This window comes from Heloderma suspectum, chromosome 6 (assembly GCF_057233095.1).
Source record: "Heloderma suspectum isolate Gila_16-S chromosome 6, 16-S_ref, whole genome shotgun sequence".
In the NCBI taxonomy this organism is placed as follows: domain Eukaryota; kingdom Metazoa; phylum Chordata; class Lepidosauria; order Squamata; family Helodermatidae; genus Heloderma; species Heloderma suspectum.
The window spans coordinates 104,994,286-105,021,916 of record NC_139463.1 but is presented as its reverse complement, the minus strand read 5'-3'; the positions used below and the strand labels follow the sequence as shown (position 1 = coordinate 105,021,916).

General features: G+C 45.2%; 1 protein-coding gene across 14 annotated transcripts; it reads left to right on the top strand.

Moving 5' to 3' along the window:
- Positions 1-27,112, top strand: LOC146342259 (up-regulator of cell proliferation-like). 14 transcript variants are annotated; one of them, XM_084806008.1, is made up of 8 exons: positions 1-87; positions 3,070-3,241; positions 5,264-5,572; positions 6,633-6,789; positions 9,484-9,779; positions 13,093-13,164; positions 16,377-16,445; positions 20,326-27,112. In XM_084806008.1, the coding sequence occupies exons 2-8, from the start codon at positions 3,133-3,135 to the stop codon at positions 25,044-25,046; spliced, it is 5,733 nt and encodes a 1,910-aa protein (XP_084662134.1). In that variant the 5' UTR covers positions 1-87; positions 3,070-3,132; the 3' UTR covers positions 25,047-27,112. The 14 variants fall into 14 exon arrangements, with proteins under 14 accessions (XP_084662134.1, XP_084662133.1, XP_084662139.1 ...); XM_084806007.1 differs by having other exon boundaries at positions 5,264-5,614; XM_084806013.1 differs by having other exon boundaries at positions 2,925-3,241.
- The last annotated feature ends 519 nt before the right edge of the window (positions 27,113-27,631 follow it).

Genomic DNA, 27,631 nt, shown 5'->3' with positions numbered 1-27,631 from the left:
TGCTTTCTGGAGACCCATTGCAGAAGAAGCACAAATATCTTATTAGCTGGAGCTGAAAGGGCTTTTTGCTGCCACAGGGAACAGAAGGTAGGTTATTTCCCTTCATACGGGAGATAAATACAGATATAGATTTTGCATTAATTCTGAACTGGATTTAGGATTGCCATTCATAATTTTATGGGCTACTCATATTCCTGGAAGTTTGCTTACGGGAAGGGGAGAAAATAGGTGGTATTTGTGCCTGTTGTTTGTGAAGACAGAGCTTTACCTCGGAACGCCTGATCCTGGCTTGGAGCAAACGGTGGGAGCGGGGGGCGTTTGTCTTCATGCTGGCTCTGCTGGGGAGCTTCCAGGGCTACGTGGATCGCTACTGTGGGGAAAAGGAGGCTGGACGAGATGTAAGGATTACACCTAGATAATGCATGTAAAATGCTTTGAACACTCACTTACTTGAAAGCTGCGCAAATGTAAAGAGCTGGCTCCTCTGAGTGATATGGATTATCTTGATATGGATTATCTAGATATGGGGTGGGCAACATGTGGCCCGCAAGCTGCATGTGGCTCCCCAGAGGGTTTTGTGGCCCCTGACAAGTGCAGGAGTTGTCTTGGGGTGGGGTTGGGAGAGCTTCTCGAGGCAGCCAAAGATGAAGAACGCAGAAAAGTGCTCCGCTTTATGTTGGGTGTCCCAGGGCCGGGTGGTGGTGGGGGAACAAGGATGCAGTTGGATAGGATTCTCACTGGTCCAACTCCTGCACATAAGCAGGAGGGCAATAATTAAGACTTTCTTTATCCCATGGATGTAACCTTAAGAAGTGTAAACTCAGGATATTTCTTTTCCTGTCAAATGGGCTCAACCCAGAGAAACCACTAGCTTCTGGATTTATGCAAAGCTCTGGTTACGTGTCTTCACCACCTCACTTTTATGGAAGGACAGTGCCCTTGGCTGACATGGTGAAAAGAATGTTGCACCTTTGAATTTTGTGACACAGGGTATAAATCTTTTAAATCATTTTAATCATCGCCACCATGGTCATCCTTGGTCTGATCCAGCAGGGCTTTTCCTTTGTTCTTAATGCTAGTAATGTTATTGAGCAGCATTCCCCAACCTGGTGCTGTCCAGAAGTTTTGGACTACAACTCCCAGAATTTCTGACCATTGGCCATGGTGGCTGGGGCTGATGGGAGTTGAATTCCACAACATCTGGAGGGCTCCAAGTTGGGGAAGACAGGTATTGAGCCATTAGGTACTCAGTATCCAAAATGTGTAATATGCGGTGAGCCAATGTGATGTAGTGGTTAGTGTTGGACAATGCCTGAGGAGATCCACGTTCAAGTAGCCTCTCTGTCTTGAAGCTCAGTGGATGACCTTGGGCAGTCACTACTTCTCAGCCTAACCTACCTTACAGGGTTGCTTTGTGGATAAAAATGCGGGAGGACCATGTACACCACCTTGAACTCCTTCATGGGACGATGACGTCACGATCTCACTATGAATACCTGGCTTCATGGATTTCATGAGAGACAGACCAGGATTTACTATTTAACAGATCTTATTTATAAACAGAATTAAAAAGATAGATCAATATCAGGCTGAATTTGTTACAAATGCAGTGTTGTTTATGTATGAATTTCTTCCTACATGGAAACCTTCAAAACAGAGGATACCCTGTCTCCTAAACCTATTACTGGATTCCTCCCACCCCACCCAGTCACACTTAAGAAAGCAGTTCATTACAGTAGGATATGAAATAGGGGAGGGGGGAGTTGTATAAAGCCAATTCTGAGAGATTTTAATTAGTCAATCAATCAAAGTCATTTATACCAGATTCCGACTTGAAGCCAGATTCCGGCTGAACATCAGGAGAAACTTCCTGACTGTTAGAGCAATACGACAATGGAACCAATTACCTAGGGAGGTGGTGGGCTCTCCCACACTGGAGGCATTCAAGACGAGGCTGGACAGCCATCTGTCAGGGATGCTCTGACTTGGATTCTTGCATTGAGCAGGGGGTTGGACTCGATCGCCTTGTAGGCCCCTTCCAACCCTTCTATTCTATGATTCTACCCTGCTCTACAGCCAGAGAGGCTCCCAGAGCAGCTTACAGATCAATAAAAACAAGATGTTCCTGGCCCTCAGGCATATAGTCTAAAAAGGAAAATGGGATGGGAAGGAGAAGGAGAAGGAAAACAATGAAGCTCTGGTACCAATTTATTAATGTTATATCTTGTATTATAGACTAGTCCAATTTGTATTTCACGTAAATATTTCTTCCATTGTTGTCTGTGGGGTGGTGGGTTTTTTTTTTTTGCCATTTGGGGTTTTAGTTCTTGCCATCTTTAAAGTTGCACTTTTTTAATGGACGGGGGCTCTGTGCCCTGGACAACTGCATAACTGGCAGATATCGACAGATGCAGCATTTCCTGAGATGGGTGAACAGCACTTGCTGAATTATTGCCTATCACAGTGATAAAGGGACACAATCGGCACCAGAAAGAAAAGCGGCAGGCAACCTGCTTCTAATCTCCCTATTTGCGGCCCTTGTCACTGCTCATTTTTATTGCTAGACAGGTAAAACAGGGCAGGCAAATGTCTCCTGTGTGAGAATATCCACTTAAGGTGCAATCCTGTGCATGTTTAGACAGAAAAGGGCCTACAACCCCCATCATGCTGGGGGTTATAGGCCTTTTTTCTATCTAAACATGCATAGGATTGTGCCCTTAATTAACTTGAATTGAAAGTTCATTCAATCAACTTTAGAATCTTATATCCTGCTGAAGAAATAAGAGCTCAGAATGAGAAAGATTTCTCTCATATTCGTTTGGGTACCATTTTCTGGATCAATTACACCAAATACTTAGAGTGCTCTCTGAAAATGCTATTTATGCAAAGAAAATGTTTGTTCAATCTTTAAAAACATCTTACAGCTGTGTGGGTTTGGAAGCCATGGCTTCTGGTGAAAACCCCTCCAACATTATACGGAAGGCCAGAAGGAAGTTAGCAGAAGCTCTTCTTCAAATAGATCCAGAGTTAATCTTGGATGTCGCAGATTCTCACTTGCTCTTCACACAGAGGGAGTTCTTCTCCCTGAATGAAATCAAGGATCCACAAGAGTTAATAGGAAGCCTGATTGATATGATGCTGGGAAAAGGAAAATCGACCCAAGAATTATTCCTCGACTGCCTGGAAAACCTGAGGCACATCTTCCCAAACTTGCAGCCCATTTCTGAATATTTAGAAGATGGTGAGTGACACTTCTAAAACTCTCAGGGTGGGTGTTTGTTTTTGCTGCTTCTACCGGCTGGGTTCACACATGCAGCATCTTCTCTGAATTCCTTCTCCCTGTCCCTGGGTTCCCTTGTGCCTGTACGGAGAGTGTCCTGCATGTGGCTGTTTACAAGGGGAGTGATAAGAGCCACCTTGAAAACCATAGTCACAAGCCATTGCTTAAAGTCTCTCTTGACCTTCAAGATTATTCCAACTATTGACCAGTTACAAACGTATCCTTTTTGGGCAAGTTGCTTGAGCAGATGGTTGTTGTATAACTCCAGGTGCTCTTAGATGATAGTGGTTCTCTCGACCCATTTCAGTCTGTTTGCTGGCCCAGTTTTGACACTCAAACAGTGTTGGTCACTGTGATGGATGATCTTAGCCAGAAGAAAGACAAAGGAAAGTATGACCCTCTTAATTCTCCTGGGAGGGATCTTCACAAGAACGGAATTGGGAAGCGTGTTGGAGCATTACCCGGATTTTCATGGAATCAGCTGGTCTGTCAGGGACACACGAAGCAAGAAAAGCCGAGTGTACAGTACCATTAAAATCCGGTTTTCAGGGGTCACACAGCACTTGAAAGGGCCATACTTCCGGGTGGTGGCAGGGGAGTAGAATTGAATGTCATCAGACTGGCAGGGGCTGCTCAGCCAATGAGAGAGGCTGGAGCGCAGCATCTGAAGTGCAGCATCTGAAGGCTTTCCATAAAAGCAGCCCAGCCCCTCAATTTCTCCCCATTCCAGCACTCTTGACACGGAATTATTGCTTCCTTTCTACCCCCCCCCTTTCTCCTTCTCCCTGCTTGCAATGAGATGTGGAACTCCCGTGCTCTTCAAGGATCACTACTGCGACTTCTCAGAACATCAAAGAAGCATAGCATCGAGATAGTGATTTTATGGAGAAGCAAAAGAGCACTTTAGGGCAAGTTACTAAAGTTAGCCTTCAACCCTTTAAACACTTTAAGGCTTTAGTGATTTACCATGGCTCTGTATGCATTGAGATCTGTTAAAGATTCCCTGAAAAGCTGCATTTTCTGAAACTCCTTTTGCTCTGACTTTTTTGTACTGAAAGCGGCTCCCTGGCAGTTTTACCACAGTGTGCCAGGCCCTACCCTACCCCCGACATTAAATCCTGGGCATGCCTCTGTAACACCCCATTCCCTCTTGCTTCCCCAATTGAAGCAGTTTTTCCCATTTCCCCCCCCCCGTGCATTTTTACTCAGAAGTAAGAAACAAATCTTGCTCCCCTGCAGTGAAAAGCCCTGGAGCAGCTGGTTGGCAGTGGATTGGTGACAACGTCATCTGTCGCAAAGGAATGCAGACTGCTTTAACTTCACAGTAAATCGCTTGTGAAGACAGCCCCTGGACCTCTAGTGGCTTTTGATACTGTCAACTAGGGATGGTGAAGAATTCTGCCACGGACTCCAATGAGGCCAGATTCTAAAGAATCCGCCCCCCCCCCGGAGTCTATGGTGGAATGGACTACTCATCTCTGCCACCCCGCTGGGACGGATCCTACCTGCTGCTGGCCAGGTCCTGGTCCATCCGCTGAGTCCTCACCTGGTCTGTGGACGCAAATGGCGTCTGGCATAGTGGACGCCATTTGCGTCCCTCCTCTTTGCCATGATAGGCTACATAAATATTTATGTAGCCTATCATGGCAAAGAGCAGGGATGCAAATGGCATCCACTACGCCGGATGCCATTTGCGTCTGCAGACCAGCAGCGGACAGAAGTCTGGCTGCGGACGGGCCTGGCTGGCAGCTCCACGGACTCACTGCGGAGTGGAGCTGGCCAGGGAGGGACAGATCACCGGACCCCCCGCGGACCCCCCAGCGGACTCGGGTCAGTGGGGTTCGTACACCCCTACTGTCAACTTCTTGATTTTGCTTAATGTTACATTCAGTTGTAAAAGGAAGAAAATAATGACTTTTTAAAATAAGAAAATTTAGGCTCTGCATTTGTGCTTAACTCTTTCTTTCATCTCATTCTTATCAGGCCTCAGGTGTGACCCTCAGGTCCCCAGCTCTGTTGTGTTAACAGGAAAAAGAAGAGAGGAGAACTTGGAAGACAGAGCTGCAAACTTGGATGCTGCGGTGTCCACAGAGAGAGGAAATGAAGCTGAGAATCTGGATCTTTCTCTGTCCTCAGGGGCTGGAAGTGAAACTCAGAGCCAAAATGCTGCTGTAATGCTTCTAGACCCCTGTTTCCCCTCTATGAAAAGTAATGTAGTTCAGAATCTGGATGCCTCTGATAGTGGAAACATAGCTGAGAAACCAGGTGCTGCTGCTGTATGCCCAAAGAAAGGTGACACTCAAGATTTCTGTATCTCTGGGGGTAGGAAGCAAGGTGAGAGCATGAACACCCCTTTGACCTCTCTAGAAAAGGAAGTGGAACCAAGAACTGGACCTCTGCCAGATCCCCAGGAAAAGGAAACAGGGCTGAGATCTCTGGAATCTGTGTGCCAAAGGGGAAAGAAAGGGTAGCCAAGAATATGGATGTTGTTGACAGGCAGAGTAGAAACGAGGCCTTAGTAAGGAGGGGGAGAGTCGAGATCTCAAACAGTGGCTCTGGAAGGGATGAACTTCTGAGCTGTAATTTATCCGGGCAAAAGCACCAGTTATAATGAACAAAGCCTTTTACTAGCAAAGCTTTGCTGTGATTTTGAAAAAATAACTTTTAAAAAGCCACTGGAAAAGCAAGTCTGTCTGCCTTGTATGATTTGTTTTGTGTGCAGTGTCAGCTTCTTGACTATAAAGCCTTAGTAGTGTTGTTCTTGGCACAGAAATCTGGGGAGTGGGGAGAAACACACACATGCATCCACATTCTCACACACACACTTTTTAGTCACAGAAGCAGAATAAGTTATGTGTATGTGCTTAAACTGCCGGATTTGTTCCAAATGCAGAATTTGGATTCTTTTGGTGCAAAATCTTGGTGCAAAGGACATACTGCCAAGGCATTATTTGACTATAGATAACCCATTGTTGGGCTTGTTAGCCTTGTACAGATGATGGCTTAGGGAGAATGAACAAGGGGTCGGGGGCTGTACTTGCTAATCCTGCCCATGACTTCTGTGCATTCATCAGAACACACAGAGCCTATATGTGTGCAGACAGACTTTGTTTTTATAATGTATACCTGGGCGCATAACTGCTTCTACATGTATGGACTCTGTGCAAAAATTCTGATGAATACGAAGTTGGGGACAGGGCTATTAGGCATGATCCTGCCTTCTATGCATTCATCTTGCACAGATATATTTACTTACATACTCATTTATTATTTTTCTGTACTGCCCAATAGCCGAATATATCATATGAATGGGCTAGTAAAAGCTGTTTATTGGTACTTCCTTAATTGCTAGGCACAAAGCAATCCTCCTTACAAGCCTCAGAGGATCTTACCAGGATACAGAATATAAGAGAGACACCTGCATTAACACCAGCTGGAAACAGATTGCATTCAGGGAAGACAGAAGAGAGTCTGGAGGGAGATGCTTCCTTGGGAACATCCAACAAAGGGTAATTTCTGTGTTTAAACTATAAATACAAATCTTGATAAAGATATAATGCCATTGGGCAAGCTGCAGGCTACACATACATAGACCTGCTGTTCTGTCTCCTTTCAGGATGCAGACTGATTAGGAAACAAAACAGCCTGGCCAGCTGTTGTGCTCTTAATAGCAGCTTGATCAGCATGGATATTGCATGGCATGCCGTTAAACATGATCACAGGCTAATTTTCCGCAGATCAAGTTGTTTAAAGGCAAAGGAGCATGGGCTGGTTAAAAAGTTGGCTATCTTTTTCTTTCCAAGTTCTGTTGTGTTGTTTTGTTCCATATTGCTTTTAAAGGCCCTAGTCAGGAACTCCTTAGGGCTTCTCCACGTGGGGCTTTTATCCCGCAATTGAGGGTGGTTACTCATAGAGGTTTATGGGTCCTTTACATGATATTGTCAAGCTCCAGGGACTCTCCTGTGCTTTCTGACGTTTATCCCAGTTTTTTTAAAAGGCCATGGATAATGAGCTATTTCAATATGCCGAGTTGAATTTCTCCATGAGAAATGAGCACCATCTCATGTATAACACAGCACCATCTAGTGGCTGTATAATGAAACATATAGAGCTTGCAGATAAAGGAACTCCCCAGGGGGAAAAAAAGCAGAAGTGCATGAACGGGGGTGATCTTAATCCCTCAAAGAATACAGAAGCAGAAGCCCCGGTAAAGTTGTGGGATAAAAAGCCTCTGTGTAGAGAAGCTTTCAGTAGGGGAGCATATTTTCAACTGCGCAAGAGCCAGCAATATTAGCTCCATCCATGGACTTCAGGCTAAACTACATGGTATGTTAAATGTGAAGTGTGCATGTGATCCTCACCATTCTGCTTACCTTAGTGAAAGTGTGTGGTGGCCTGATCTGGTCAGGGATCACCATGCACAGTTAGGGGAGATTTAAACCACCCCCCCCCCCAGCCACTTTCCCCCAAAATTCGCCTTTCCTCCCACTGCAGGGGCTGAAAAAATAAGAAACTCCGCTGGTACCAGTGGAGAGGCTCCTCCCTTTTTTTAGTGGTGGTGGTGGTGAATTTGGGGGGGAGAGATGGCTAGCTAGGAAGGTTTAAACCTTCCCAATCCAGGTTTCCCCCACTCCACATGTGCTGCCTCATTTCCATCATAATCCTTGCCAGGCATGGGTAGCCATGTCCTCCAAACCCGGTGAGGTGGGCAGCAGGAGTGGCTTCTAAACCACCCTGGAACCCTAGAATGGGTCATGGGTTGCGGGGTAGTTTGGAAGCCACCCCTGCTGCCCACCTCACCAGGATCGGAAGACATGGCTACCTGTTCAAAGCAAGGGTAATTATGGATATTTGTTGGCACACATGGGCTTCTTTTTCTTGCCCGGTCATGTGAACCCAGTGTTTATCTCTTTCTTTGCTAGCTGGTTCCACCCCCCAATAACACAATGCTTTCCCACCTGTAGAGAAAAGATACAGGATTTCATGTGTGTGTGTGTTCACCTCACAAAGAAAAGCAGCATGGAAAAGAGGGTGATTTTGAGCAGACAAAAAGCTCCCAGGGAAAAGGTTAAATGGCCTGTGATGTCCCTGAAGTGGGGAAGGGAGTTTTTGGCCTAATTCCGATTTATTAAATGTATATCCCCTCTTTCCTCCCAAAATAGCACTTAAGGGGACTAGCAACAGTAAAATACAGATAAATCAGAATTTTGTTTACAACATAGAAACAGATCAATTAAAACATAATTAAAAACACCAGCAATAAAAAGAAACAGCACTCAACCAGTTAGATCCTGCTTCAGCAGCAGACCAGCTTACATGCCAAATGCCTACCTGAATAAAAATGCTTTTGCCTGTCCAGAGCCTGGGAGTGGCCCCCTGAGAAGGCCTTCTCTTGTGCCCCCACCGAACATGCTTAATCTGTTTTGGCCCTTAGAGAGGTTGCTCTTTACACTGTGGAAGAGATGTTAAAAATCCACTTGACTCTTGCTGAGGTTGGATGACAGTGGCTGTCATGCATAAGTGTATGTGTGCGTGATCCTTGGGATCGGGGTAGTGCCTTTTACTTAGAAAAGCTTCTGTGGCCTGGGCTCCTAGATATTTCTCCTTACTTTAAGGTGTTACTTTGCTTCAGTCTACTGAATTCTTTAGACATTTGATCCAATAGAGGGGGCTGAAGGGATTTCTCATCACATATCGCGCACAGATTTGCTCTTGCATGTTCCTAGAGGAAACTGGGCATTCAGTGGGGTGGGGCTGCAAACAGGAGAGAAGCAGAGTGCATAAGTAAAGGATGGAATGGGCTTTTTTATTGAAGGATTTGGTGGAACAAAATGGATTGTAGCAAAGGATATCAGGCTGGAAATGGTCTATGGCTTTGATCCTGAAGAGCAGCTGCCACGCAGAGTCATCTTCAAGGTTTTCCAGCCTGTGATCCTCTGATAGGCCTAACCTGAAATATGGATGTCTGTGTTTCTCCCTCTTTTTCTGTGTTTCTCCTTTTTTCTTTCTCTCTTTTTCCCCCTAACCTTCTTCTCTTTTGTGGTAGAATCACTTTCACAGACGTTAGGCCAGTGTATGACTTACTAAACAGTACAGCACTGAAAAGACTGTTGGTCTGACATAAAGCAATTCCTTCTCCTTATCAGGTTCTAATAGTACTTTCCCCCTTTCAATACTAAATAAAATACCCCTTTTTGTCACAGGTCAATGGGTTCAGTGATGATATCTGGCAATGAAATGATACGCAAAGGGAGAAAACAATTAATTGAAATCATTCAGAAGGACCTAGAACTCGTTCTAGATGAGTTAATCTCCCAGTCTGTCATCACTGAGGAAGAATATGAAGCCTTGGATAAAAATGAAGAGAATTCCAAGAAGAAGATTCGGAAACTGCTGATTCAGATGCAGAAAAGGGGGGAAGCAGCCTGCGCCCAGTTCCTAGAATGCCTAGAAACTGTATGTCGAGGTTCAAATAGGGCTTTGCAATGTTCTATACATGGTGAGTCCTACAAGCATTTTTCTTAAGCTTCAAGGACCTTTAACATAGTTTCTTTCTTTGCTGGAGACCCCTAGTTCCGCCTCATAGAGCTACAATTCCCAGGGTTTTCTGGGAAAAGAGACACCTTTTCAGTGTCCCTTTTTGTTTATACAAGTTTAATCTGCTAGATAAGCCTTCTCCAACGTGGTGCCTTCCAGATGTTTTGGACTGGTATTGCCCCGGCCATGGGCTTTGATCTCTTAATTTAGGGGTTCCAAGATAGTGATAAATCAGACCCAGGTTTACTTACAGGGAGTACTTTATTGAGTAACTTACAGCACACAGGCGTACCCAGTGGTTGGATCAGACAGCTTCTCTGAACCCAGAGCCATGGGGTACAATGGGTTTTATACCATACATGCTAGCAATGAGGCAGCATGACAGCAGCAAGCGCCCCCTAGCCTTCATTCCCAGCATAGACTAACAACACTTGGTTCTCAGCACAGCCACCTGTAGCTTTAAGGTAAACAAACTTCACTTCCGAGGCACATCTTGATTAGATACTCTACTCATTAGTATGGAATATGCTAGGCTGCGCTATCGGCCCTTTCACTCATCTTCACATGCTCAGAGGCTTACTAGCAAGGGACTTGCACTAATAATGAACTTAGCAAGGCATTATGGATCTCTAGGCCCCTCTAACACTACAGGTGACTTGGTTACGCTCCTGGGGCCAATACAGGACTTCAACTCCCATGAGCCCCAGCCAATGGTCAGGAATGCTGGGAACTATAGTCAAAAACATCTGGAGAGCACAAGGCTGCGCTAAACGATAATGAAATATTAAAGAGCAGCAGATTAAAAATCAACAAACCCAGTAGCTTTACCTAGTAGTAGTAGTACCTCCAACTATTAGGCAAAACTACCCAATATGGTGTCTCCTGACTTCTTTAAATTATTACCTAATACAGAATTAAATTATTACCTAATACAGGGTGGCAAAATGGGCAGTAAGGTAAGGGAGGGCTTTCATTAAACCTTTTCCAAATCCTCCCTCCCCGTAAAAGCCTATTATGAATCTGTAGTTTTATTGTTGTACATTACGTTTGGTGTCATTGTGCCAAAGAACATGGCTTATGAGTGCACAAACAAATATTAAAGCAGTTTAGGGTGCAATCCTATATCCCCTAGATATTGTCTGAGGGGCCATAGGATACTGGGGATTACCCCCTCCGAGGCCAGAGACAGCGTTCCACTGTCAGAAGGGAGAGTCAGAGATCCGATCCCCCCCTCCCTTGTCCCCTCGCAGCTGGCGTGGAAAGAACCACGTCAGCTGCCCCCCAAGGTCTGAAAAGTGACCTTGAGGTGCGTTTCAGTGGGTGGGGAGGGAAGGAGATGGGAGAAGCCAGGATATGAGCTATCCTGAACCTCTTGCAGCCTCCTTCCCTCCCCCTCCAGAGCACCATCACTAGGTGAGCAAAAAACCCCATCTAGGAAAACGTGCAGGGGGAGAGGATGGGGAGGCGAAGATCACCTGTGACTCTCCTCCCACCCTGCATTGGATGATCAGAAGTGTCTGAATCATTGACAGTGCAATTGATAGGACTGCGCCCTTACCTTTATAGCATAGATGTGCTCCTGATTTTACTCTGTCGGTGATACAACTCTTGTTAATTCTTCTACTCAGTGCTGCAGACCAAGAAATGCAAACACTGTTACAGTTACAGTTACAGTTTTCAGTCCTTGAATGTGGCCCACTAGTTTTGAGGTGTAGAACCAAACACAAGCAGGGTTTGCAACAGGATATTGCTCGTCACCTCCTATCAGGAATTCTTCTGTTCATGGTTCCCACCAGCAATTCCCATCCCCCACTTTGGCTTCCCATTTTCCCCACAAACTGACACTCAACATTTTGTAGCTGCTGCTGAGGATACTTGGGACTCAGTGAGCTGTTTGGGGGGAGGGGGCGGTTACCACCTTGTTCTTTTTTACCCCTTGAGCATGCTGATACATCCCCTCTTCTTCTCAGTGGCCTTGTTTTGGCTAGTGAGTTCACTATTGGAAGGGGTGTGATGATTTGCAAATGGAAACCCATCGATGTTACTGATCAGTTTTGTCTTTTGTTTCAACAGCATGCTGCAAAGGCAGGGGAAACCTTTGTCACCATCCCAGCTCCAGCAGGGAAATTAGAGTACAGTAATAGTTAGTGCACTATTTAATGGAGGAGGCTTGGAATGTTGGGAGAGGAAGGGAACTGTTGGAAGCTGTGGCACAGACAGCTGGAATGCTGGGAGAGGAGTGAGGCAGCTGGAGGCTGGGGGGAGAAGCAGTTGGAAGGGGCAAACACACAAGTGGAAAGCATAGGGCCAAAGGGGGATGACGAGGTTTTCTGCACGAGGCTGTTAATCTACTGTACCTACTTTGGGTTTTGTCACAGAACTGAGATCCGAGCTCCACACAAAGAGTTTTTCCTTTCTTGCTTTTCCTCTACATAACCTCTAGGTGGCACTGTGGTATAGCGGAATAGCACAAATACACAAGAGGAGATCGCACTTTCTTTCACTTTCACAATTAAATGCTGCATTTTCCTGCTCTCCCCAAAGTGCTGATTAAACACAGAAGTGATACTGGAGGCTCATGATATCATCTAAAAAAACCATAAACAACCCTGAGTAGGGAATGACAAGTGCATGGTAAATGCCTTGTTTAGAAAAGCCTGAAGACAAGCATAATAGAAGTGTGTGAGATCTGCAGGGAGGCAGTCTTTCCTGTTACACTGTGCCCTGATAAAGGCTCAGGGAAAAGGCTGATTGAGGGTGCTTCCAGACAAGGCTTTTAACATCCACTGCCCTGCTTCATTCACGGAAGACACCATCGACTTCCAGTCATAACCCTCCCGTGTTTCCCTGCCATTTCTTCTGTCTTTTTTCGTATGGCAAATAATCCATTGAGGAGAAAAAGACAGAAAATGCTTTTCTCATTGGTAGCACTAGGAGCCCTCCGTCTGGAAGTACCCTAAGCACTCCCCTCCCATTCCAAACTCCTCTGGCCAGGACAATCAACACAGCCTGGAAATATTTATTTCCTATGGGGAGGGAGTCTGGTTTTGGCCTAGTTCCCCTTCCAGGTATAAGGGTTTCTGCTCCACTCCATTTTGCCTCATCCAGTCTCATTGTCAGATGGAGAGCTTATGCATTCTGACAACCATTGCAATCCTACATCTGTATCCCTGGATAATGACATGTTAAAAAACACGTTTTCCCGATTTGTCTCAGAATTTTTGTAAACATTCTTTTTTTTCCACCAGTAATGTAACGTATCTTGTTCTCCTTAGAGCATTTGTTTCCAGAGGAGAAAGCTGAATGCCCAGGAACATTGGGGGAGGAAAAAAAAGAAGTTTCCAAAGGTATTTCCTTTCACAGTCAGGGTGGGGGCAAACTTTAAGTCATTGCCGTGGTTATCTTTAAAATAGATCCTGGGCTAGATCTACACTAGTGCTTTTTAATGGTATTGAAGTGCACTGATAACTGGTGGAGCACATTACGCATTCCATATACCGCTTTTCTAGTGTTATTTTCTGCTTTCTATTCTGTATTATCCAAAATACCACAACAGATGTCATTGTGTGCACTAAGAGATATAAATGCGCAAGAGGGATATAGCAGCACCATGATGGGATCGTATTTGATATGACATGAGGTGTAGATCTGGCCTTGGTGACCCACCATCTTAGTTGTCTTCTTCCCAGAAGAAAGCTAGGCAGGACAGGATACATGGGGCTGTACTAAAGTGAGGAACATAAGAGGAGCCCTGCTGGATGAGACCAAGAGTCCATCTACTCCAGCATTCTGTTCACACAGTGGCTGGCCAGCTGTCGATGGGAAACCCACAAGCAGGCCATGAGTGCAACAGCACCCAGCAATTAGTGTACCTTGGCTTACTGCATTTGATACTGGAGGTAGCATAGAGGCATCAGGACTAGTAGCCATTGATAATAGTCCTTCGTCAGGAATTTGTCTAACCCCGTTTTAAAGCCATCCAAATTGGTGGCCATCACTACGTCTTGTGGTAGCGAGTTCCATAGTTTGACTGTGTGCTGTGTGAAGAAGTCCTTCCTTTTATCTGTCCTGAATCTCACACCAATCAGCTTCATGGGATGACCCTGGGTTCTAGTATTATGAGAGAGGGGGAGGAATGTCTCCCTATCCACATTCTCTACATCATGCATAGCAGAGATCCCTTCTCTCTGCTACAGTTTGATCTCAATCTCCCATCCTGTTGTGGCGTTGGTGGGGGTAGGGTGGGGGCGATAGGCACATGCCAGGAAAAACTGAATTCCTCAACTCACTGTCACATCTATGTTCAGGTGTCTAGATTTCCTCTGACCCAGATGTTTTCGATTTCAAGTCCCAACAGCCCTAGCCAGTAATGGTCAGGGATCCTGGGAGTTGTAGTAAAAAACACCTGGAGGGCACCGGGTTGGAGAAGGCCATTAAAAAGCTTAAAACAGAGTGTTGAAAGGAGGAGGGATTTGCCTTGCATTCACTGATGGTGACAAACAGATGTAAGGAAACCAAGGAAATCAGAGAGCTTTGGCTATGAGGTGGTATAGAAATTGAATGAATGAATGAATGAATGAATGAATGAATGAAACAATAAGATAACTTCACAAATTGGTGATTCCCATTGCATACTGAAAAATGTATTCTTTATCAATGTAATGTTTGTCCTTCTCAAGATCAAGAATATGTTTTTTGAAATGAGTTTGAAACCATTAATTTGTGCCACTGTTTTTTTTCCTGAGGAGATTAGCATCTCTGGCCTTCCAGATCTTCCAGTAGCATGTCCCAAATCTAGCTCCTATGTTTCCAAACTTTTGTGGCACTCTGTTCATAAACTTTCTGGCTAAACAATGTCGTGGTAAATATGCTTAAGGTCTGCTACTTTCTCCGGTGCTCATGCTACTCTTTCTGCAAAATGGAATGAGTGGGGCCAGTGATCCAATGAGACATCTGCCCCCTGCAAGCCCATGCCAGACCAATAGTATAGAATACTTCAGCCATTTTATGTCCTATGTAAAGTGGAAGAAGCTTGATATACTGTGAAGTAATCTCTTGGATATATCTATCAAGGATATTAGACACTTGGAGCCAATCTACATGGCCGATTTAATGCAGAGGGAGAGCACGTCAGGGTCATCTGTGACAGAAGATGCTGTCGCCAGTCTGCAGCCAACCAGCAGCTTCCCTCTTGAAAAGCAGCATTTTGGGAAAGTCCTTTTACTCTGTATTTTTTACTTAAAACGGCTCCCAGGCAGTTCCACTGCAGTGTGCCCCGTCCCCCCGCATTAAATCCTGGGCATGCCTCTGTGACGTGGCAGTGATGTGGTGAATGGGTGGGGCCACCCCTCCCCCCATTCACTGTTTTCCCCCACTGGCAGTAGGGCACACAGTCTGCAGCTTGTGTTTCCCATTCAGAATACTGCAGTTGCGTATTTTCAAGAAGTCAGGGTAGCGAAGTAGTTACTTTTGCCAGTTTTGCAACTGGCCTGCCTTTCCCATTAATGAAAGCGCTGCAGCGCTGTTCCTAGCCTTCATTATTGTACAGTTGTTGCTTTCGCCAGTCAGAGTAACTAGCCTGCCTCTCCAGTTCATAAAAGTGCTACAGTGCTGTTTCTAGACTTCACAATTGCGCAGTAGTAGCTTTCGCGATTCACAGTATGTAGCCTTATTTCAGAGTGCAGTAGCAGGGTGGAGCCTGGACAGGGGTGGGAAGCAAGCCTCTCTCATTCACTGAGTGACACCTCTCGCCAAGCAGGAAAGGCAGCTTATTGGGGTTGGGGGGGACTCCCACTGAACTTGTTTTCAGCACTTCTTGTCGTCCCACAATCGGCCTCCAGTCAGTTAAGTTCGAATATGATCCTGGTATGAGAGTAAGCAACATCACACACGCCCAGCAATCCCAGGCTATACAGAAAATTAGTTGGAGGGGGGAGGTTCATGCTATATGAAGTTCCAGCCATGGAAAGGGAATGCAGACAGAGCAAGACTGCTATCCTCTATGCTCCTCCCAGGGAGTAAGTCCCTGAATACAATGGGACTTTGTTGCTATTCAGTTGTTAAATCGTGTCCGACTCTTCGTGACCCCATGGACCATAGCACGCCAGGCCTTCCTGGCCTCCGCTCTCTCTCGGAGCACGCTCAAGTTCATATTCATTGCATCGGTGATGCTATCTAGCCATCTCATCCTCTGCCGTCCCCTTCTCCTTTTGCCTTCAATCTTTCCCAGCATCAGGGTCTTTTCCAGTGAGTTTTCTCTTTGCATTAAGTGGCCAGCTTCAGCTTCAGTATCTGTCCTTCCAATGAGCACTCAGGGTTGATTTCCTTTAGGATGGACTGATTTGACCTCCTTGCAGTCCAGGGGACTCCTGAGTAAAAAGTCACAGGATGACACTTCATGGCTGCAAAACTCAGGCATACTGCCTCCTTTGAACAGCATGAGGTTTACTTCTGAGTAGGCACACACATAGGACTGAGCCACATGGAACTAAAGTGTGTGTGTAGGGGGGATACCTAACCATTGCAGATTTGGTGGTTAAATGTAAATGTCTGTTTCTAGGTCCTTCAAGTCAGGAGAAAGAAGAAATTGAGGAAGAACTAGAGCAAGAGGAAAAACATCCTGCCAAAGGTATTTCCATTTCTGTTACCACCCTCAATTTTCCCTTAATTTTGTATTCTGCCCATCCGACAATGGAATTTGGAGTTGTGTTCCCAGATTAAATCTCATCCAGGGATTCAGCAGGACAAGAGATGCTTAGTTTTAGACGTGGAACTATATCGTATGTTGTGAAGGAAAGGGAAGGAGGATCCCAGCCGTCGTGACCAGCCCCAGCCTCCTTGTGAGGGAGGACCACTCAGGACCTGATCCTGGGATCCCCTTCCCAAAAACAGGACTGGTCAAGCCTGCCCTTTCAGTCCCTCCAAATACCCAGTAGCCACCCTCTTCAGCCAGGTGGCACTGAAATTAGCACTGAGGTTATGCAGGGAGATCCCACCAACTAATGGTTGGAGAAAGGTTTATTAAGATCAAAATAAAGGGGCATAGGGAAAGGGAAGAATGGAAGTAGCAAGGTACCCAAGAGAGTACAAAGCCAAATCACTTAACTATGAAGAGAGAGCTTCATGAGCTCCAAGCATAATAATAAATCTACCTGGCCTATCCTTACATACCTAAGTATGGCTCTCCCCAGATAGCAACCAGCTGTCTGCAGGTCCAGGACCACCAGGATGAAGGGAGACCCCATGCCTTGACCTCAGCCCTCTTTTAAAGCCCAGCCCTGGCAACCCAGGGCAGATTTTGCTTCAGCCAATCACTGGCTCAGCCCCTGGGTGGCCTGCTCTTTCCTCCAAGAGGCTGGAACTCCCCACCAACTCCAGCTGTTATCATTCCCCAATTAGCAGGGACTGTGCCTGGCCTTGAGCAGAGGGCTGAGGATAACGCACAATTCCCAGGTGGTTATATCTGAGGTGACAGCCTGACCTAATCTCCTGGTGGAAAACAGGCCGTCATTCTTGACACCCTCCCATTTTGAAAGATGAAATCTCAGGGTGCGTACCTCAGGTTTTCCATCTTCATCTAAATAATAAGCTCAACCCCAAACTTAAGCCAATTAAAACTACTAAAACAAAACCACATAAAAATGGAAAACATGTACAAGGCATATACAGATCTCTAGCATTACAGTTTTTCATGGACACACTAGTTAAAATCATCCCCTTCTTAGTTAATAAAAATTATTTTATTTCTTTAAGCAACCTAAGGGGAAGGGGAAAGCCCCCCCAATTATGAGTAAAACTCTCCCTTGGTGTAGCTAGAGCTTCTCTGGATCAAAGAAAACATTTTGCTTTAACAAGCAACAAAATGAGGTTTACAAGGCCCGCCCCCCCCAGAAGCATAAGATCCCTGATCAGGACAGAATGCTGAGCCAAGGAGGCTCGCTCAGGCCCAAAATGTACACAGCGTGATGGCCCTTAGCCAATTCCCATAGCTGGCACAGCTGAGTGAACGATGGTGAGGAGAGGAAAGCAACACTGGTCCTTAACAGATCTAATGGGCCCCAAAGCTCCCTCCTCAGCATCAGTTGAGTGGCAGGGGGGGACGGGACTCAAACTCCCTAGAGGCACATCTTCATCAGCAAACAGCAGAAACTGCAGGGCTGGGTCCCTATCGACAGGAAACCTGATGAGGCAATCTTGAATTACCTTGCCCAACATCTGACAAAACCATGCCACCAAAAAATAAGAGGGGACACTGCAGGAGGTTCCCACCCACCCTTTTAACAGCAACCCCAAAACAAACCCAGAGCCCTGATTTGAAACACTAGTCTGGGGCATTCCCAGGCAGGAACAAACAAAAAACAAGGTTGTAGCCAGCATCATCCCAGTAATATAGAACAGAGGGGCAAGTCTTTCCCTCATCGTCATAGGGGCTAGAGAAAAACCCTACAGGTCAGTGTCTATCCACTCTGAGGGAACCTCAACCAGAGGGAGCGGGTAGAATGGTGCCCCAAGTGATCACAAATAAAGCCCATGTTCCGGTACACATCACAGTACTTGCAGAAGCTTTCCCCAGCTATAACCACTGGAGGCTGAGGAGAACCTTTGGCCACCCAGCACTGAATCTCATTAGCGCCCAACTGCCCACCCCCAGCAACTTCTTGGGCTAAACAACAAGCCTGATCTCGAGGGACCTGGGGCACTGCTAACTGTCTCTGCAGAGTTTACTTCGCCCCACTGTCCCCTAAGGCAAATCCTCGATCAGAAGTACCAATGCCCTAAAGGGATGCACGGGAGGGGCAGGGGGCACAATTGTGTCGCCCCACGCCACTTCATCTTGGCGCTTCTGCAATGTAGCCTCGGAGGCTTGAACAGTGTTAGGAGTTGGGCTGAGCGCAGTCTCTATGGACAGTGTCTCTCTTTCCTCCTCAGCCCTTGACTCCCTCCCCACCTCTAGCAAAGTCCCAACTTCTTGCTTCATATTTTCCCACACAGCCAGCGCTGCTTGGGGAGCAGCCCCACTCCCCTCCGGGGGGGGGGGCACTCCTTCTCCCTCCTGCTTCCTACTCCTTCCAGCAGTTCAGCAGCTTGGCTGTGGGCACTGCCTTCCACTTGAGCAGGAGGAGCTTGCAGACTTGGGAAGTTACAAGAAGCTGCAGGGAGAGTTTGCCTTTCCCACAGCCAATCTTCTTCCACGTACTTCCAGTCAGCAATAGTAACGTTCACTCCCGTGTCTCGATACCCCACCAGCTCCGCTCCATTGATTGTAACACGCTCAGCAAACTGCCTCTGGCTCCGCGCTCTCTGTCCAGCCTGCAGCAGTTGCACCAAAACTGAAGGAGCAGCCTTTTGAGCTCCCCGGCAGCTCTCAACAAAAGCAGTGTCGCTTCGCTGGCTCTCCCCCCTCCCATCAGCATCAAAGGTCTCCACTGTCGGCTTGTGTGGTGCTACTGAGGGGGTTGGTAAGGGGCCGACTGTCTCATCAGTGAGCTGCAGCAGGTCGCTGCTTCCTGGTTCGCTGAAGCTAAGCAATCCCTCCCTCACCTCACTCCAGCCGGAGGCTCCTAGACTAGTCAAGGTCTTCTCAGAGCCAACACTCCCTCCCACCTTGGGCTGTGCTGTGCTCTGCCTCCCCCTTGCCGACTTCAAATGGTCTCTTGGCCAGTGTCCAGTGTCCTTGTAATCATGACTACCCTCAACCTGAGGAATGCAAGCAGTGGAAAGTTGCTGCTGTTTCGTTGCTAAATTCGAGCAGTCTCCTTTGAGGTGGCGGGTTTCCTTCCAGCTCTCACAGCTAGCAACCTGGAGAGAACTGCTACATTTCTTTTCTCTCCCATCCTCAGGATGTTTAGCATCAGCAAAGTGTGATGACTCATTACTTTAATTTATTCTTGAATGGAAAGTTCCAAGCTACTGTAAACTCAGTTATATCCAGTCCTATTTGCTGTCTTATCTACCAAGTTGAGATTATCATTTCCATGTATTTGCACCTTTCAGTTGCTGCTAGTGCCCCAACCCTAGCTGCCATGTTTCCTAATAAATTTGTGCAGTGCAAAACCTGCAGTGATCCCATGTAAGCAACAGAGAAATGCACAAGAGCATGGGTGATGTGGGAGGAAAGGAAAAGGTATAGAGGCTAAGGACCAGACTACAAATGACACTAATGGTGCAATCCTACGCATGTTTAGACAGAAAAAAGGCATACAGCTCCCAGCATGCCCAAACCAGCCATGCATAGGATTGTGCCTTAAACATGTGACTGAATTGCCTTTGCATGCAGCAAGTGCTAGGAGGCCCAATCAGCTGACAAATAACAGTTGCGGTGGGGGTATGGGCCATTGGCACAGGAGGAAATGATTACACCTAATGTGCTATGGCCATGATTCTGGTTGCCTCCCTCCCCCCCAGTGCATGCTTTTGGGCCTAAAAGATTTTTTGGGACAAGCTCATGCATCCCAGTATCCACTGAGTGCAATAAGAATAATAAATATACATTTTTAATTATTCTACAGAGAGAAGAAAAGCACTTAAGAATATTCTCACTAAGTTAAAGTTGCGGAAGCAGAAAAGCAAGAAACTTGCTCTGCAACAAATCCTGGAAATCAGTTCAGGAAGTCTAAAGGAATGGACTCCAAATACTTTGGGAGACTTGCCTTGGCATTTTCTGAGGAAGGTCTTGGCTCTGAATGTGACGGCCAGGAACACAAGCCTTGAGCAGGGTGTGTGTGATGTCCAAGGAGCGAGAGTTAAGGAGGACGAAAAGAGGATTGATGAGCAAATCTTCTCCAGTAACAAGACAGATATAAACAGTTCTGTGAACCCCCTTGATGTCCTTTGCGCTGTTCTGCTTTGTTCGGACAGCTTCCTCCAACAGGAGATCCTCTCCAAAATGTCCCTGTGCCAGTTTGCTCTGCCTTTGCTTTTGCCTCCCTTAGAGACCCCCAAGTGCACCCTGATGCTCTGGGCCATGAGGGACATTGTGAAAAGATGGAGGCCCCATTCCCTTGCCGAAAGCAGAGGCTTTAAGGAGGAGAGCCTGGTGCTGACATCTATGCCCACCATCTCCTTTGTGCGGATGGGGAGCTTGAGTCTTTCCAAGTCCAAAGTCCTCAATGAATTTCTCAGCCCCTCCCAGCAGCACAACAATTTCTTCATACACCGAGATATGGAGTGTGGGAACATTCCTCGAGAGATTGCTGATGGGCTGGTAGAGGTTGCCTGGTATTTTCCAGGCGGGCAAAAGAGCTCAGATCTGTTCCCAGAGCCAGTTGCGGTTGCAAATCTCCGTGGAGAAGTTGAGTCACACTGGGTGCAGTTTAGCTTTTTAACACAGGTCTCCTCAGCTGTGTTTATATTTGCTGAATACATCAGTGAAAAAGAATATACCCTCTTGTCATCACTGAAGGAATCATCAACTCAGTTTTACTTTATCTTGGAAGATCATGGTAGAAAATCCAATTATACTTTGGATTTTTTAAATAAATTGGTTCCAGTGCTTAAACTCAACAATTCACATATACTAGTGAAAGCTGCAATGACAAATAATGCAGAATTTGTAGAAATGTTGCGATGTACAGTTGGAAGAATAATTAATTCTCATCCCAAGAGCATGAACATAGAGAAGATGCCTGCTGTGGCCCATGAACTTACAATCCAGGTGGATGAAGATAGCAAAGAATGTCAGAATGCTCTTCAAAGTGCTTTAGCAATCACAGGAGACATAAAAGATGTAGTAATATACAAGAAACGAACACTGATACTCCAAGGCGATCTCTGGAAAAATCTGGCAAAAGTGGAGAAAGAAATGTGCAGAATGGAAAGGCAAGGGGATATACCTTCAGAAAAATACAGATCAGAACTTAAAGGCAGATTGGTGGCCCTGCGTACAGAACAGAATGAGTGTGATCTCAAAATTGGCTTGATGAATTTCATTGGTAGCATAAAACATTTGAAATCTGCAGAGAAGCACTACTTCTTGAAATGGATGAAGTTTAACCTTGACTGTATTGCTAGAGGGAATCTTTCTAAGTTACGTGCTGACTACAAAGAGAAATGCAAGATTTTGGGAGACACTGGGCAGAAAATCACAGAGGTGGACCAATTGATATCCTCCTCTTCCTTGGGAGTTGAGCATTTCATGCGAGAATTGGGGCAGTTTTATGAGGCAGAGTGTTCAATGGTTAATGAGGGCAAAATAACAAAAACCAAAAGGCAGTGTGTCTATTTCCCAAGCATTGCAGCTGACTTGATGCTTGAGGGGTTTCCTCTGGAGCTGATTGATGGAGATGCTTCCAACATCCCCCTGCAGTGGATCACTGATGTTCTGACCAATCTCAACAGCAAACTAGGAGGTCAGTCCAGAATGATAGTGATAACTGTGCTGGGGGTGCAGAGCACTGGGAAGTCCACCCTTCTCAACACCATGTTTGGGCTGCAGTTTGCTGTCAGCAGTGGCCGATGTACACGAGGTGCCTTCATGACACTCCTTAAGGTCAGAGAAAACTTCTATGATGAGCTCGGCTGTAATTTCATCCTGGTGATAGATACAGAAGGCTTGAAAGCCCCTGAGCTGGCCAAATTGGAAGACAGCTATCAACACGACAATGAGTTGGCCACTCTGGTGATTGGACTGAGTGACATCACAATAGTGAACATGGCCATGGAGAATGCCACTGAAATGAAGGACATCCTGCAAATTGTGACCCATGCCTTCCTCAGGATGGAGAAGATCGGGCAAAAACCCAACTGCCAGTTTGTCCATCAGAATGTCAGTGATGTTTCTGCACATGACCAAAACATGAGGGACAGGAAACACCTTTTGGAGCAGCTCAATGAAATGACCCAGGCTGCAGCAAAAATGGAAAAAATCAACAGGGATATCAGGTTTTCAGATATTATGGACTATGACCCAGAAATGCACAACTGGTACATCCCAGGTCTGTGGCATGGAGTCCCTCCTATGGCTCCAGTCAACAGGGGGTATAGCGAAAAGGTCTTTGAGTTAAAGAAGTACATTTTTGAATTCATAGCAAACCGCTCATGTAAAAGGCCTCCAAAGGACATCCCTCAGTTTATTGAATGGGTGAAGAGCCTGTGGAATGCTGTGAAACATGAGAACTTCATCTTCAGCTTCCGGAACAGCCTCATAGCAGAAGCCTATAATCATCTGTCTATAATATATTCTGAATGGGACTGGGGTTTCCGTAGAGAGATGCACCTCTGGGTATCTGAGCAGGAAACTGTGATACAGAATGTTTCCCCTGCGGAACTTGATATATCCAACTTGAAATGTGAACTTCAACAGAAGCTATCAGCTGGAGAACAGAAGATTTTGGAGAATTTGAAGCAATACTTTGAAAGTGGAGCAGGAAATCTGCATCTGGTAGAAAGGTACAAAGAAGATTTTTTCAGGAGTGCCAAGAGCCTCAAAAATGAACTTGAAAATTATTCTGATTCCAAATGTAAAGAAGCTATTAATATTAAAAAGGCTCGGCACAAGATTGGTGCTCTCCAGGCTGAATACTTGAAAATATTTGAAGGAAAGGTTGACAGACTTCTTGAAGAATGTCGGAATAATGAATATAAATTAGAAGATCAAGAGCTGAAAAAAGAGTTTGAAAGTATGTGGACAGAAACATTGTCAGAAATATCACCCACTCCAATAGAGAAACGAAATATATATTCAGAAATAGACCTATATTTGAGAAAGGAGTTGTCTCATCGAGGAAGTTCAATCAACCTAAAAGTACAAGAAGCAAAATGTTTGTTAAGCTATAGGATAAACACCTTTCAAATGAAACCTGAATATATAAAGTCATCAGTTTGGTACAATGTGACGCACATGTTTGCTAAAAAGGAGCGTTTGTATATAGCTGAAAAATTTGCTAAATCTTTGATGGCTGAATGTTGTTCATACATTGATGAAAAGGTCAATTCCAAAGGAGATTATGATGAAACCTACTGTGGTGAACTTTTGCAGATGATCAATGGGAAACTTCAACAGGCAGATGTCCAAAAACTTCATACAACATCTTGCTTTGAAGTGGACCTAAAACTTCACATTTTAGGAGAAGCAACTGGCTTATTTCAGAAGATGCATGAAGATTTCATTAAGGCAAATGATCCCCAAGTGTGCTTAGGGAAACTGAAGCTTCAGTATTACTCCACATTCAGAGATCTTTATCTGGAAAAAGATGCCCTGCAAAACAGGGCTAAGGATTTCTGCAATCAGTGTCTTCATCCTGCCCTAGTGGATTATATCAACAAAAGACTTGGGATAGAGATAGTGAATGACATTCTCAATAGTGCACAGTCTATTGGATATGCCAGTCGGAGTTTCTTCCAGTATACTGTCCTGAAGGAGCTGTTGGAGGAGAAAGATGTCAACAACTTTGTGAATTACATCATGACCTACAAAGCATTTGTCAAGAAGTGGATCTGGGGGCAAATATTGGATCACTATGGAGAAACTGACAGCCTGAAGAACCTAGAGAAAGAGATCCTTTCGAAAATAGTAAAGAAAGTTTCGCAAACACTAGAAAACTTAAAGCATGAAGAAACTGAGACGTTATCAAAATTTTTAGATAATTTTTGCCAAGAAATGCAAAAGGAGTTGGTCATTTCTAAGGACAATTTAGTGGGGATACGGTTTAAGAACATGTCTGATCCTTTCCAGTTTTCTACTTGTGTTGCGAACTTCCTTCTTGATTTGCAAAAACAGATACAATCTGATTCTGATGTTCTGGATACTGCATCTAAACTCTCCAAGTTGTCAGTGAAACCCCAGGATGAGATCTTCAAACGGGTATTTGGCTGTGGGAAGCAGTGTCCCTTCTGCAGAGTCCCCTGTGAAGCTGGAGGGAGTGCCCATCAGGAGCATTTTGCAGCAGTTCATCGACCTCAAGGACTGGGAAGGTACAGATGGAGGACGACACAAATTCTTACATATTCCCTTTGCTCTTCTGATGTGGTTTCCAACTGCACATTCACAAATTTGGAAACAAAATGGGAAGAACATCCATTCAAAGATTATCGTGACTATTATCCAGACTGGTGCATTCAACCAGATCCCAGTATCAATGCTTCTGATTACTGGAAGTTTGTTTTTAAAGAATTCAATCATGATTTTGCCAGATACTACAAGGCTAAACCTGCTGATCTTCCAGAAGACTGGAAAAATATAACTCAGGAACAAGCACTACAGGCCTTAAAAGAAACCTACAATATGAAGTAAGCACCCATACCTTGAGGGAGTGTACCTTGTAGCACGTATATGAAGTTTCAAGTTTGAGGGTTGGCATTTATTAATGCACCCAGTTTTATTAAACTTCCATGATATCTGTATAGCAATTTCAGGTGTAGCTATGACAAGGTTACATATCTAAGTTAGCAAAACTATCAAGTATTTATGCTGAAGAAAAAATGCCTTACTAAATTAATGGCATAACTAACTAGCAGCCAAAGTGTTAATTCCCAATTGTTTGGAAGTGTTTGACTCTCTGGCAAGTATATGCTCAGGCAACTATTGGATGAGGAGAAAAGAATCCCCCTTCCTTATTAAAGACTCATTTGGGTATGACGTCGTCCTCTTCCAAGCATCACATAAGACATGCCACTCTTTGTTGGATAAGACAGAAAAATATTCTTAAACTGGATTCCCTTGAAAGACACTAAGCTTTAGAATGAAGTTGCATACAGGGCCTATTTTGCTTCATCTCCATACCTCTCTGGATGTTTGCATTCCAATATGCCTTCAATTTTGAGTCATTTACGGAGGAATGTTTTGAAGTGGTCTAATGTCTTGCTCTGCTTCCCCTTCATGTGGAAGTTTATTCCCCACCCTGTTCTCCCTCTCTTTCTCTGTCCTTGCTCTGTGTGAACAGTATAGATCTGTGTGAACAGTATAGCTATGTATGCCTTTCCCTGAATGGTGAAATTCTCTTTCCCCCTGTATTATATTAAATGTTGTTGTTTAACTTGGGCCATGTTTCCACGACAACAGAAGGAGAAGCTAATGAAGGCGTACCGGATTTTTAAAAAAGGAATCAGCTTTGTTGTGAGCAGGGTTCCACGAGGAGGTTCTCTGGACCAGTAAAAATTGCTTCACAGAATATACTTCCTGGTGGGGGTTGGCGTGAATGCCATCTGACTGGCAGGGGCTGCTCAACCAATAAGAGAGGCTTCCCCCCTCCCCTGATTTATCCTTTCCCTTGAAAGTCCAGATGCAACTGCATTTCAGGAGCAAGCATAATTGCACACAATGGGAGTTACTTCTGAGTAGACGCACATAGGCTTTTGCTGGGAAAGTGGAGAGGAACACAAAGACAGAAACTACCCCCCATTTTAACTCACAGGATCTCATTGACCACAATGGGAGTTACTTCTGAGGAGACACAAACAATACATTAGAGAGTTTGTTGTTGGAAAGGGAGCAGTAAACACAAAGATGGAAACCAGCCCCCATTTTAACCCACAGGATCTCTATAACAAAGGGTTGGAAGTAGTTTCTTGTTATGGCAATAAACCAAACAAAGGAGAATCAGAGCCTCGAGATCATGCTGTGCCATGTCAGTTGAGAGGGTTATCTGATTTCTGTGGGTGGTTCAAAGGGCAAGCCTCATTCAGCACAATGGGAGGAAACACCCCTTGACCGGGGTTATGGTGAAAGGCACACCCCTGGGCAGGGTTAGCATACCCGAGCTAAACGTGGGGGTTGGGGCACACAGCAGCTATACCAGGGAGAACCCGACTTAAGGAAAAGAATTGGACTTTAAGCAGACTCGGGAAATACAGTTTTTCCCTGATAAGCTCCAGGGTGGCTTCTGAATGGCCATGACATCATGTATCCCTAATGACCTCAGCACACGGCTGGCTTGGAATAAATTGCTGGTGGAAAACCCCCTCGGAGTTTGAAAAGCAGTTTGAAATGGCAGTGGTACACACTTGCCCAAAATGCATGCTACTAATTAGGTTCTTCAGGTTGTAGCTTCCTTATCATTTTCCCCTTCCTTATCATTTACTTTGTTAGTAATAAAGTTAATATTTATATCTGTAGCACTATGTACTGATGCATTTGCCAGGAATCGCCATGAGAAGAATTTCGGTATGGAAGAGTGTATTGATGTAATTTTTTAATATGTCTATTTTCATACATTTCAGTTTTTCTGTAATGTTTCTAAAATGGGTAACAATTGGCAGAAAATATTTCAGGCTACAACCTCATGTATTGTGTGGTTTATGTAGTACAATGACTTATACAGAACATATTAATAATATTATGAATAAAAATTAGCAGTCCTATTTTGTTGTTCCCCGAGGGCTAAATGGGTTTCTGTGGAAGCACATACTTTCCTACGGGATATACCAACATCTTTCATTGTGTGTTAACTGGGTCAGGTATTGTGGAGGAATCAAAGAAATGAACTGTGGTCTCCCATGTATGGACTTCCCTTCCTACAGAAGTGCAGTGTGCTATCTATGCTTATTTAGTGGTGTGCGTGAGAGAGAGAGAGAGAGAGAGCTGGTTTGCATGATCACTGCACTTCACCATGGCTTTTTAGTCATAGTGGGTTGCAGCACCCACGGGTGCCAGGTGAGAACCTGACGAGGGTGGGACATTGGGGTGCTTGACAAGCCACCCAGAACCTTTGGGCTGTTTTAGGGTTGCAGGTGGCTTGTGAACTTCCCCAACAACGCACCCTAACTGGGTTTGCACATCATGCCTTGAATATTCAAAGTGGCAGTTGTCACTGTGACAAGAAGTCCCACTGGGGAAATTCACCCATGCTGGCTTCTTGTTAGGGTGAACCGCGCCAGGGT

Coding starts and splice junctions, on each gene's coding strand:
- LOC146342259 (XM_084806010.1), top strand. CDS start 2,893: ATGTTTGTTCAATCTTTAAAAACATCTTACAGCTGTGTGGGTTTGGAA. Junction 9,780..13,092: donor TTTGCAATGTTCTATACATG/GTGAGTCCTACA, acceptor TGTTCTCCTTAG/AGCATTTGTTTCCAGAGGAG. Junction 13,165..16,376: donor AAAAAAAGAAGTTTCCAAAG/GTATTTCCTTTC, acceptor GTCTGTTTCTAG/GTCCTTCAAGTCAGGAGAAA.